We start from the raw sequence: 13,416 nt of genomic DNA, 5'->3' as shown, positions 1-13,416 counted from the left end.
GAGCGCATTCATACTCCCCAGAAGATGAACCCTATAAGCATTAGAGTTCCATAACCTTTCACAATGAGTGTTTGTATTTGGTGAGGGGTAATGGGTGAGCATATTGAACTGGTTCAACCTATGACAAGATATACCAAGTTGGGGTTACACTCTACTGGTAGAGAATATTTGAGAGGGATTCAAAATATCATGTGTTGTGTGCAACAAACTTTGACTTGTTTTGCAGAGGAGGACCTTACTGGAGAAGAAGAGGAAATGCCCTCATTTAGAGGTAGGGCCAACACGCACGCACGCACGCACGCACGCACGCACACACGCACGCGCACACGCACACGCACACACGCACACACACACACACACACACCACCAATGACAGAGACATCTGCCTTACATCTTCATTCTGTAACGCCAAATAATAATGTTGTATTCACTCAATGCCAGTGTGTGTAGTGTGCTGTAGGCATGGCAGCCATCCAGAGGGTGCAGTGCTTGCGTGGGGATGTTATGTGTGGTTGCAAGCTTGTCTGTGGAGTCTTTGCCTGTCTTTATGCATGTTCCATGGCAGCTTAGTTATGCATGCTTTCCACATCTGCTCCACATATCCTCACATTTAGTTGCTCAGGCAAAGACTGATCGGACATGGCACAATCTGACGCTCGGTTACATGGCTCTCACATTACTGGTATCTATCTCTGAAGCTTAAAGGCACTCTAGGACTGAATCTGGACCACTATAATAATAGAATGTCCACTAAGGTCGAAACCACCTTATTGGTTTGCCCTAAAGAAAGATGCACATACAGTTGTGAGACCATAATGACAAGGAGTTGAAAAATATGAATCACACTCCATATTTTTACACTGCCTATTTGTTCCATTTCATGTATTTGTCTATGTTTATTTATTCATTTAGTTACTGATAGATAATAGATAATAATGTGCCGTCAGAGCTCAACTTCGTTGTCCTTTGTTGCATTTCTAGGTCGTACCAGAGGTGGCTGTGTCAAGTGTCAGCAGACCCATTCTCTCCAGTTGGCCGTCAAAGTCCTCTATGGTTTCTTTGCCTTCCTGATCATAACCGTGGCTGTACTGGCATCGTTAGGTGAGCTCTTGACCTTGTGTTATACTATTTAGTCTGACCGCACCACAACAGTTCCAGAGTCAGGGATGAAATATAAAAATATTTAACAATGGTTGTGAAAGTGTGAATTTATAGCCCTAGGTTGTTAGCCCTGACTTAGTGGAAATATGGAAACTTTTCACAAAATGGAACCACAGAAAACAGTTCCTTTGGGGCCTGGACCGCTGGCCCAGTGGTCTGGACCGCTGGCCCAGTGGTCTGGCTAGGCTCCATTGTAGCCTGACAGCGTGTCGCGGGTTCGAATCCCCATCCTGATGGCCTTTTCTGCATGTCACTCCCCATCTCTCTCCCCGTTTCCTGTCTACGTACAGTATTTTCAATAAGGGCATAAAAAGGCCCCACAATAAATCTAAAGAGAACACACTTCCTTTGGCAAAGAAAGTGTGTGAACAGAACAATAATGGCTGGGTTTCCCAAAGAAATGTTGTGTTTCACGTAGCTTGAACACACTCCTTTAGGCCGCACACAGAAGCCTGTGTGCGGCCTAATTGGCTGCATGGCAGCCAATCAGACTATATAGGGCAGTATTATGCGTGTCTAAAGTACCAGGTCTTATGACTTAACTTAAGACCTGGAGGCGTGGTCAATGCCATTTGGCTATTCTGAGTGGCCAAATGGCCTCCAGGTCTTAAGTTAAGTAATAAGACCTGGTACTTAAGACACGCATAATACTGCCCTAAGTCATTTTTTGGGAAACACTGTCAAACACAACAACATAGAAATAGACAACCTAGACTAGAGCACAGTCATACCTGTCCTCATTGCGCACGTAAGGCCTCCTGCATGAATACATTTAGAAGCAAACCTGTATGTATGTATGTATTTACATATATATATTTTTTAAGAGTGAAGAGAGCCTACTGTCAGCTGTCCAGCAGTCCAAATATTATTAAATTAAATTTCAGAGGCGAAGTGATGTCGGCAAGGTAAATGTAGGCATATATGAAAACACTACTGTCCAATTGTGCAAGTGAATTAAATTGAATAACATTCGGTTATAAAGGTTCTATGTTCCCCATTTTCCTCTAAAAAAGGTGGACTATAGTCCATGGACTATAGTCCATCCATAAAGGAGGTTAAATGGGAGGCTATTGTGCAGTCAAAGTTACCAATACAAGCTAGTTAATTCAGCATTCTTGTATTGACCGGTCAGGCCTCAGGCCTACCATTGCGTGGCACATCTATGCACGGAATATCTATGTTCACAGTGAAAGGGGGTGTTGTTGAGAAGAACCACACGCATACTCACTATGCACATTTCCTTTGGGAAACCCAGCCATTGTTGTCAGTAGCTGGTGTCTTCTTAGGAACTTGCAGATGTTTTAAAACATCTCTGGACAGTAGGCTGCTCCAGTGATATGTTAGGGTAATAGCTAGGTACACTTAAAGTGATTGCATAATTTATGTGGAATTGTGGATGTTTTAATGAATTAAAGAATGTCCATTTAACCGCATAGAGATGAAACAAATTTAGCAGTTGGAGTTTGGAGCTGCCGAGCACCATGTTTTACCTGACAGCTGCTTCACCATAACAGATGCTTTCCACATCAACATTGCCTTGTTATTGGTCTTGGAAGCTGTAAATCTCTATTTTTTTATAGGAGTTCAGGCATCTCAGTGGACGCTTTGCAATGAATTTGGTAGAGCGACTCTGGATTCCGCTGCACGCATGCATGCACGCATGTATGCAGCATGCACACAGAGGCACATGAACACAAACAATCAAAATGTGCTTGTGAAAGCCAGAACATACATACAGTACATACATGCACATGTATTGTAGACAGACACAAATGAGCTCATGCTTACATGAAGATGCACAAATAGGATAGATACAGTAGGACAACACTCTATTAATGCCACAAGTGCCCGGGGGGACATTCTGGTTGTTGGTTCCTACACATATATAATGTTTGTAATGTACACCATGTTCCCTTACATTACATATACTGTACATATACAAGCACAAACAGGCAATATCTGTTTTCCAATGGTCAAATATATTCCTCAAGAAAATATTCTTAATACATCTTCAACTTTCTGAACACAGTGAGCAGGCACATTTAGAGCTTACTAGTTTGATCTGCCACATTAGGCCTGATTTGGCTTTGCCCCAGAGCCATGGTCACACATGCTACTTGTTTGTTTCAGCCTAAATATGAGAACCTTGAACTAAAAGAAAAGAAGTCCAAAACAAGTTAAAATAGTTCTTTTTTCTTCATGTCTGCAGATGCTTATGTAGCTAATAGCCGCCAAGTTGGCAGTACATTAATAACAGTAAAGACCTTCTTAGGGGCTATTATTACATAATGGTTAACATATTTATGTACACTATCTGACAAGAAAAAAAAGGTATAATAAGAGAATTTGAGACTGCTCCCTTTAGTTAGTACAGGAGTAGGCGCGATTCATACTCCTATTTTAGAGCCGAATAAAAGTCGGTTCGGCTCTCTAGAGCCTACAATGTGACGTCATTTGAGGTTCGGGGGGGCGGGTACCATCCTAAAGTCGGCTCTTCGGTGCTACTGAAAATTTCTGACGAACCAAAATCATTTCGGCACTACAGCGGTAAAATAGGAGTATGAATCGGCCCTTAGCATACCACTCTGGCAATTATGGGTAGCCTACTTCGTGCCTTTGTGGGTCTCTCTCCTGATTGGATAAAATCCAATAGTATCCCGACCAAATGGTTTTTTTTATGTTCACTAAAGAGCTATAAAACCTTTTACAGACAAATATCACTTACAGTAGCCTATACGACTACACTATACTCAATCACATGGTGAATTGCAAAAGTAGCAGATCTTGCAGATCTACAAGCTCACAACATGGGGCATTGCAAGCGAGCTGTAATTTGATAATCTCATTAATATTATGCTTTCATAAGAGCGCACTTCCTCAATAAGCTTTGCCATTACAAGTGACAACCATGTTCAGCGTCACCCGAGTAGAGAACTAATGCAGAGTAGCAGGTGGGAGCATTTATGAATACTAACATGGTGCAGGGTTCTTTATTAAGCCCCTGAGAATGCAGCAGGGCCTTTAAAAAAATTAAATGTTCACATTTCACTCAGTCATACACGCAAGCACTACTAGTGCAAACACATTTGCATCTGTGACGTGCACTTTAACAAATGTAATCATGCGAGCATGCACAAACATTTGATGTAAGCATATCTAAGCCCTTAATTACACTCATGTAAACACAGTCACACAGTCACACATGCGCGCACGCACGCACGCACGCACGCACGCACACATGCACGCACACACGCACGCACGCACACACACACACACACACAGACACACAAATATGCACAACATAGTTGTTGTTGCTCTCTTGGGAAATATGTTTGGGAGCTGGTCCCAGCCAGCTGGCCAAACCATCATCCATCAGCGTTTTGTTTCTGTTTGCTCCATAATGGAAACCTGATGTGATTTGTTGTCAATAGTTTAAGTTTCACTTCCTGTTTTCACTTCAGTAATTGCATTCTTCCTGTCAACACACATTCTGCATTATACACTGTACACAAATTATGTGGAGAACTGGAAGAAATGGACGTCTTACTGTATATATCATTGCATGAATTTTTGAAACAGTTTCAGTAATTCTTGTAATGCAACACCCACCACATAACATTTTTATGTTTGTCTTTCTTTCTTTTTCTTTTCCGTGTATCTTCCAAGTGTTTTTTCTTTTGTGTGTTAAAGTTTCTATCTGGGGAAAAGGACTGCATACGGTTGAGAAACACGGGGTATCAAAACAGTCTTGGGACCCTATAAAATCGCAGATCAAGAATGACTAAAACTATTATTATTATTATTTATAATTATGAATTGCATTTTTATAGCGCTTTTCCAAGTGCTCAAAGCGCTTTACAATGGTTCACTCATTCATACATTGGGAGGTGAAGCGGATACATACAACAGTCGACACCAGCGTCCTCACTTCCCACATTCACACACCAATGGTGGCAAGCTCACACCGACCAACTCATTGGAGGCAATGTAGGGTTCAGTGTCTTGCCCAAGGACACTTCGACATGTGGACAGGAAGAGCCGGGAATCGAACTGCCGACCCAGGGATCATTGGACGACCTGCCCATAACATTTACATTACAACAGGATTACAACTGTACACGCACACACAAGACAGAGACTTATGGATTTCTGTGTCAGGCATGCCCGCCATCTATTAGCCAATTTATCATTCTGTTGAGCTGGTCAAGTCATTGTGATGTCAGAAGTGATGTCAGCGTTATCCCCTTTTATACCCATATATGGAGTCTGGCCCAGGCAGAGGCATTTTGTGGCGATATGGAGTCTGGCCCGGCAGAGGTATTTTGTGGCGGTTCTGGACAACCGTGGTTCCGACCGACTCGACACCGGGCACTGCACTCCCTGTGGGGGTGTGGAACGTGTGTGTCGAATGGGGCGAACGGTTCTAGAGTTACGTGGATTACAGACGTACAGACGTACAGACACACAGAGACTTGGTGCATTTATAGTTAGATAATTATTCCTATAAAAATATGTTTTACTGTAGTATACTATATAATTAGTATTTTGAGTGGTGTAAACCACTCCTACAACTGGCTTTTGTGTGCATAAAAAAATGACCATGGTTGCTATGTTCAAAATAATTTCTGACGTAATTAAATCACACCCGGGTGAACTGGATGACCGTAGCAACCGTGGTCATTTTCTCTGCGCAAAAAAAGCCAGTTGTGAAATCACATCCGGGTGTGATTTCATTACGTCAGATCAGAGCTGATCAGGCTACATAATACCTTACCTTATTTCATTACGTCAGACATTACGTCAGACCACAGCTGATCATGCTATATAAAACCTTACACCACTCAGTTCACACGGGTGTGATTTTTTCTTCACAAGTCACATGCATGTGTGCAAACCTGGCCAATAAACACATTCTGATTGTGATTCTAATGAACCTTTTATTTGCTTTGTGTCTCCACAGTGTTCAGAAAAGTAGACAACTTATCTGGTGAAGAGGCCTTTTACCACCAGAAGATCACCAAGGTGGAGCAGGGAATAGAGGGTAGGACGAGGCATGGGGAAATCAATGCACATGTGTTAAGAAAACAGTGTTTGGTATTATGTAATGATGCATTAGCATTACATGTATAATAACATTCTATTTCTATTACTACTGTTAGCTAAGGATATGTTAAGTAATGCATTACTTTGAAAAACACTGTAGTGTTTTTAAAGCTCCTAATGAATGTAGTTTGTCTACAATTTGCTAGCGCTTTTCTTTTCAAGTATATATCGTGTAGAAGGTGACAGGTGCTACAGGTTTGTGTTTCAACATGCCATTGACATTTTGGCTCACAACATTTTATTTTAATACCAATAACATTATTTTAGCCAACGCATTTCCATTTAATGTTATAGTTTGTCCTCTTGTGATTCATTTTTGTAATGCAAAAGTAATATAATGCAATACTTGACACAGGAATTCATATTCTATTCATTTCAAGAGAGACCAGCTGCACATACTGTAGTAGTCAGGGAACATTTAGTAATGTTTTCTTCTACTTTCCACCTCCTTCTTCTCTCCCTGCCAGACCTGAGCTCCACTACTAATTGTTCAGGCTGTCTGGATGTCAGTCACTATACCGATGAGATCAGCCGGTTGAAGAGAGAGTTTGAAGACATCCAGAGGATGATACTTGGACAGGAACAGGTACAGTACACATATAATCATGTTAATGGCTTGATTTACCTTTTTCTTCCAAGCGGCTCCTGCATGCTTTCTTAGAAAGCAGAGTGGAAAAATAAAAAAATGTACCTCAAACCCAAGATGTTGAAGGTAGATGTGTTTATATTGGACAGCAGTCACAGCACTGCCCACAGCCTTGTGGTTAGATCACCTCTCTGAAGAATGATGGAGTCCCGCCCACTGTTTATGCTCGCAAACCAAAAATAGGCAATCTACCACCGCACAACATGCTATTTTCAGTGTGCGACTAAGTGTAAATCAATCAAGAACAGTCCGAAACAGAAACAAATCCTTCAGGTGACTGGAAGCTTCTTTTTAGATTTCTTCTCTAAAATGAGACCCTAAGATCCACATATTCACCACTAATATCCATTTCAACCCATACTTAAAAAACGTATCCATACAGAGTCTTACAGAGAAGGTGATGAGTTTCTCCATCTTGTATATGTTGTGTACAATACCTACCCACTATACCCAAAACTACAGTTTTGCCCAGCCACTTCCTGCAGGTTATTGCCTTCTTGCTGGCTTCCAGTAATATTTGAAAACCATCAACTTGTTCTAAAAATAAATGCCACCTCTCTCCCTTTATTCACTCCTTCCCTCCCTATTTTCCTGTCCCTTCTTCCCGGTGCTCTCCCCAGGTTTTGGACCAGGCGTCTCAGACCGAGGCGACACTGAAAACGGCCAGTGGCCGTCTGTCCCGTGACCTCCAGAACCACACGGTTTCCATCAAACTCCTCAACCAGTCTGTGGAGAGGTATATGGGCCAGGTGGAGGGATGGAAGGACGTGATTGAGGAGACAGACGAGAGGATGAAGACCCTGTTGCAGGACCAGTACGACCTCAAAGCCACCGTGCAGCAGGTCAACACCACTGTGGCCCTCAGGTAGTAGCAATGAAGATCTATTCTAGATTAGATTAATCAATGAATATTGCCAGCAGGATATCATAGATTAGAACAGTGGTTCTCAAAACATTTTCATGTCAACGACCCTGGACATTGACATTGTACTAGGGCCTAGTACAATGTCAATGTCCAGGGTCGTTGACATGGAAATGTCACAAACCCCTATTTGAAATATAGTACAGTTGGGTGCCACCGATATTGTCCCTTATCATTTGACCCATTTAGGCCTGACCTCAAAATTTAAAAAAAATCCTTCTAAATCCTCCAGTTTTCTGAAATAAATATTTTCACGATTTTTCAAAAATAGCAGACCTACAAGCTCGTAGCGCGCCACTCGGTGGCGCGCTATGAGCTTGTAGATCTGCTATTTTTCAATAGCTAAATTATAACATAATGTTTAAAACACCAAAAGGGGTTTTGCGCAGATCACGCAAACCTCAGCAAAAAGAAAAGGACAATATCGATGGCCTCCAACTGTATATGCCAGGGACCTCCAAGAGAATGAAGGTCAATAGATGCTCCTTCCGAGATCGGAAAAACCTTCAGGATTGGACAGGTTATTTCACCTCCCTTTCTGAACAAATGTCTGGACGTCTGTAGGAGCAATCTGAAGGAGCCTTCAGATTTAGTACACTTGTAAAACTGTCTATTTTGTAGGTGAGGAGATAATGCAGAGAGTAAAACCAGAGACCCAGGGGTCCATGGACCCCAGTTTGAGAACCACAGAGGCACATTCGATTTGTACATCATCATCATTTTTCGACCGCAGTCGAGATCATGGATTTCAGAATGCCACGCCAGACCTCCCCAGTCCTTCATTGCCATCCCCAGTTATTGCTTACTGATGCATGTGTCCCTAGCGATGACATCAGGGAACGACAGTTTTCTACCTCTGGTCTGCTTTGAGGCAGGATTCCAGAGAAGAAGGGTAGATATAACCTCATGATCAGCTCTGTAGCAGTGGCCGGCAAACTGTGTTCTTCTGGATCGGACTAGTGAAGAAACACGGGGAAGGTTCCCGTATATTAGAGAAATCGATGGGTGGCTCTTCCAAGAGAGATTTTTCCTCTAATTTCTTTGAAAGTGTCCATGTCTCGGAGCCATAGAGTAGAATCGGACCTCTTACTAAGCTGGGATGACCAGATCTTATGCCTGTCATTGCAGGCTGACCACGCCATACCCTTCCTAGTTTGAAAGTAATTTTGGGAAGAAGATATATATATGAACCCAAATACTTGTAGTCATCAACCGTCAGAGTTAAATGAAGTGTACTGTACTGTCATGTGTCAGTGCCATGTGGATAGACGCGCTGCAGAGGAAGGCAGACGAGGAGACGTTGGTCCTCCAGAAGATGACCGTAGACTGGCAGAACTACAGCCGCGTGCTGAGCGCCCTCAAGTCCAACTCCAGTATCACCACGCAGAACGTGCGCAGCATCCAGAGTGGAATCTCGGCCACGCACCAGAGAATCAGCATGTCATCGGAGATGGTCCATGATCTCACCCTGCAGGTGAGAGTCTGTAGTCTGCAGCTTACTCCATTGTAAGATGGAAATCTACAAGCTCACAACGTTGCATATAGTGATGCATTGTGAGATTGTATTGGAACATGCATGAACATGTTGTGTTTTGTGTGTGTGTGTGTGTGTGTGTGTGTGTGTGTGCGCGTGTGTGCGTGTGTGCTTGTGTGCTTGTGTGCGTGTGCGCGTGTGCGCGTGCGTGCGTGCGTGCGCGTGTGATGTCCAGGTGATGAACCTACAGATGCAGTTGGACAATGTTACTTCCTTCATGGATGAACATGAGGAGAACATGCATGACCTCCACTATCATTCCAGGTAGCACGCACGCACACACACACACACACACACACACACACACACACACACACACACACACACACACACCTCCATCAACAGTAACAGCAACAAAACCTTGTTGTGTGACCCATGTGGAAACATTCTTTTCTGTAAAAAATAAATCGACGCTGGATTTTACAGTGTCCAGCAGTGCTTCTCAAACTTTTTCATGTTAAAAATATTCTGCGTATCACTCCCAGACTCTCTCCCCTGTTTCATGCGAAAAGACTAAAAACGAATCTTTAAAAAAAGATAAAAGTTTGTTTATTCTTTTTTTTTAATAATTTCCCCAAGCTCACAACACCTAATACATGTACCGTGTATGTATACATACATTTGTTCTCAAAGAGGGTAGCCATACATGTATGGCTACCCTCTATTGTCATATTGCGTGTGTCTTTCAAAAGGTACTATGAGAACCGCACGGGGGAGCGTTTCTCCACTATAGATGGCCGCTTGAACTCCATCGACATGGAGATCGACACCATCTCATCCAGCATCAACGCCACGGTCAGCCATGTCCAGAGCATGTACAAGTACATCAACATGGAGAGCTCGTCCTGTCAAACCCGCCTGGGCAGCCACGCAGAAGACCTGCAGGTTGGAGCCACACACCAAGAGCTGACAATGTTATTTTATTAACCACTCTAGGCCAGCTGTTCTCACACCATTTCATTTCAAACACCCCCATAACTGTCTCTGAGAGTGTGCACACTCCCTCATGGAACCATGAGGGTCCCCATGGGCCTGGACTCCTCTTTGATAACCACTGCCATACTGTAGGCTTACAATTACAATTTAGGCATTTAGCAGACGCTCTTAATCCAGAGCGATTTACATTAAGCAATAACAAAAAGCATGGCATACATCACATATATAAAAAGTAGTTATCATGAAACATGCATAAACTAAGAACGTAACAGTGGAGTATCTATGTAAACTATACATACTATACTATATTATACATGTGTACTATAAAGTGCTATGACTACATAAAATGCAATTCTAGTGCTGTCTACGTAACATGCTATAAGTCTGTTTAAAATACTATCTAAGTCTACGTCTAAGTCTAGGCTGATTTTGTAGTTTGTTTTCCAGTTCAGGTTAAAAACTACAGATTAAAAATATGGAAGGCTAGTAAGCATGCAACACAGCTGCAGCTAATAAAAAAAAAAAAACGTGTGTTATTTTTAGGTGTGTCCAGAGCATGGGTGTGCAAGCCTAGACTGTAGTATTGTCAATGCACATGCAACACACCTACGTAACACACCCTTTACTAATTGGATTAGCTGCAGCTGTGTAGCTTACCTCACTGTGTAGTCTGCATGATGTCAGTTGTATGTGGCCTGCCTGCCATGTTTTACCCTGCTGTAGTATGATCAAGACATTTTCATGGAACAAATGCATTACAGAGGCCCCCATGGATGGATTGATTACTGTTTGACACGATTTGTCTCCATTTCCTGAAAAGTAACTATTCTGGACATACGGTTACTACCCGACAGCGACGATATATTTCTATGGATGCTAGACGGAGTTGCACTTGCTGTAAGATATTACGGTGTCTGAGGAGAAGAGAGAACTGTTTGTCTGTAAGATATTACGGTGTCTGAGGAGAAGAGAGAACTGTTTGTACAGTATGTAGTTGCACTGTTTTGAAACGTCTTCTTTGCTTCCTCTTCATTCTGCCCCATAATGTTCTCCATCTTTGTTTTCCTCATTAGAACCTGAACAGTACAGTGTTGCTGCTCGTGCAGCTGGCTGACACGCTGAGGCAGCAGTACAAGTTGTTGAATGTCCGTCTGGACATGGACGTGTGGAACCTGTCCATGGTGATGGAGGAGATGAAGCTAGTGGACGTACACCATACCCAGCTCATCAAGAACTTCACCATACTAAAAGGTACAGGGTAACCACTTGAACTCTTATTTGTTAACCGGGGCCCCCAGGGGTCCATAGTTGGTCTCCTCCTTTTTTCCCTCTACACCGATACATCAGTGAAACTAGCCGATCTACATGTTCACAACATTGTGAGTTTGTAGATCTGCTATTTTCACCAAATGTTTGCCAATTTTCAAGTTCACCTATTATGACATGCCCAGAATATAGGGTTAGGTACACTAGGTGCTGGTGTTTAAAGAACAGCAAGTAAAAGACAACACAAAAACAAACAAGCAGCCACTTTATAAGACTAGCAATCGATTCTGGTCCCAATTTGGAGTGTTCGACACAAAGGCGCTGGTCTCCCCACTTCCAGAGCAAATCAAAGTAATACTGCCCTCTATGGGTTGAAAATTAAGGAAAGAATTTGGTGATGCTCCACTTTAGTCCACACACCTTCGGAGTACAGTCCAACAAAGGGCAACTGGGCGGGCATACCGGCTGGGTGGAATTTGCGTGCGATTTCACATGGGCCTCCTGATATGGCGCCATAGGCTCTGAATCAGCCACCTTCACAATCAAACCAAAAGGCCACATGGTGAAGGAGGAAAGAAACGGTTAAACAGGTTTGTTTTAACGGAATCTCAATTATTGAAACACACTCCGCCTTTTGCACAATATATGCCCATCCAGGAGGGGCACCCAATGCGAGTTGGGAGACAGCTGGGGGGCGACTTCACCTCAAATGCTTTTCTTTAACATGTGAATGAGGCTTGTTCAAGCTGAAACAGGATGTTAAGTTGCTATTGAACACCTCACACATATTAGTGAATTCAAGCAGAGTACTCTCTCCTCTTCCATCACAGGTGCTCCTGGGCCACCAGGCCTTAAAGGGAACCGCGGTGAGACTGGAGCCAGGGGACCTGTGGGTCTGAGCGGGAACAAGGGCGAACGGGGCCCTGCTGGGGGCCGCGGAAACACTGGAGAGAAGGGTTTTGTCGGACCAAAGGGTGATGGTGGGGAAACGGGCCTCACTGGCGCTAGAGGAGCGGCGGGGATGAAAGGAGCCAAAGGCTCTCTGGGCCAGCCGGGTCCACGGGGCGACAGAGGCGAGAAGGGTGACGTAGGCATTCCTGGTAAAGATGGATTGCCCGGACCCAAGGGACCTCCAGGGATCCAAGGCCAGGCAGGGCTTCCCGGGATCCATGGGCAGCCTGGACCCCGGGGCAAACCTGGGCCTGTGGGAGTACCTGGGCCACCAGGAACCCCTGGACCTCCAGGATTTCCATACAACCCGGATCAGACCAGTATTCAGCAACGTGCTCGGAGAGACGCACCAGTCGCTGGCTCCAAGAGGCAGTAGGAAGATAGAAATATTGGAGAGAGGGGAATCATTATACGATAAATAATTGAGATGTGGTCTGAAGACATCTTCACATTGGCTGGTGATGATGTGACCCAGATCTTCTCGGTGGGACCACGTTAAATCGTTGCATATCCTAATGACCAAGTGATAAAACGCAACGTTTAAATTTCAGAACACGACCAGATGAAATGCTCACCTGATATAATGACATGGTGAAATAACAATTTGAGGAGAACCACAAGGATGAATGAGGTGATAGAACTGCTGCCAATGTCACCATTTTGTCCCATTGTTTGAATCCAGTGATGACGAAGACTCACCAGTGTATGGATGGACTTGGAATTGACTCTTTTTAGGGGAAATAGATGCATACTTGGGCTGCCCGTCACTGGCACACAGTAACTAATGTAATTGTCCCGAATGGTCCCTAAACTAAAGCTATACAGTATGTGCTATACAGTGTCTATAAGCACAAGCAGGATGTACTGTAACCATGATTGAACTTCACAGATTATTGA

The 13,416-nt window shown here is 43.5% G+C and overlaps 1 protein-coding gene across 1 annotated transcript; it reads left to right on the top strand.

Annotated features, from left to right (window-relative positions):
• Positions 1 to 204: 204 nt before the first annotated feature.
• scara3 (scavenger receptor class A, member 3) lies at positions 205 to 12,907 on the top strand. The gene is made up of 10 exons (XM_079526007.1): positions 205 to 271; positions 982 to 1,101; positions 6,122 to 6,202; positions 6,732 to 6,850; positions 7,531 to 7,775; positions 9,087 to 9,306; positions 9,542 to 9,630; positions 10,059 to 10,251; positions 11,376 to 11,553; positions 12,399 to 12,907. The coding sequence occupies exons 1-10, from the start codon at positions 256 to 258 to the stop codon at positions 12,893 to 12,895; spliced, it is 1,758 nt and encodes a 585-aa protein (XP_079382133.1). The 5' UTR covers positions 205 to 255; the 3' UTR covers positions 12,896 to 12,907.
• The last annotated feature ends 509 nt before the right edge of the window (positions 12,908 to 13,416 follow it).

This window comes from Electrona antarctica (genome assembly GCF_951216825.1).
Source record: "Electrona antarctica genome assembly, chromosome: 17".
In the NCBI taxonomy this organism is placed as follows: Eukaryota; Metazoa; Chordata; class Actinopteri; order Myctophiformes; family Myctophidae; genus Electrona; species Electrona antarctica.
This window is presented reverse-complemented; position numbering and strand designations above follow the sequence as displayed.

What these genes read in the sequence shown, in the direction of transcription:
- scara3 (XM_079526007.1), top strand. An exon ending in GGCTGTACTGGCATCGTTAG is followed by an intron (nt 1,102 to 6,121) that starts GTGAGCTCTTGA and finishes GTGTCTCCACAG; the next exon opens with TGTTCAGAAAAGTAGACAAC. An exon ending in GACCTCCACTATCATTCCAG is followed by an intron (nt 9,631 to 10,058) that starts GTAGCACGCACG and finishes GTCTTTCAAAAG; the next exon opens with GTACTATGAGAACCGCACGG.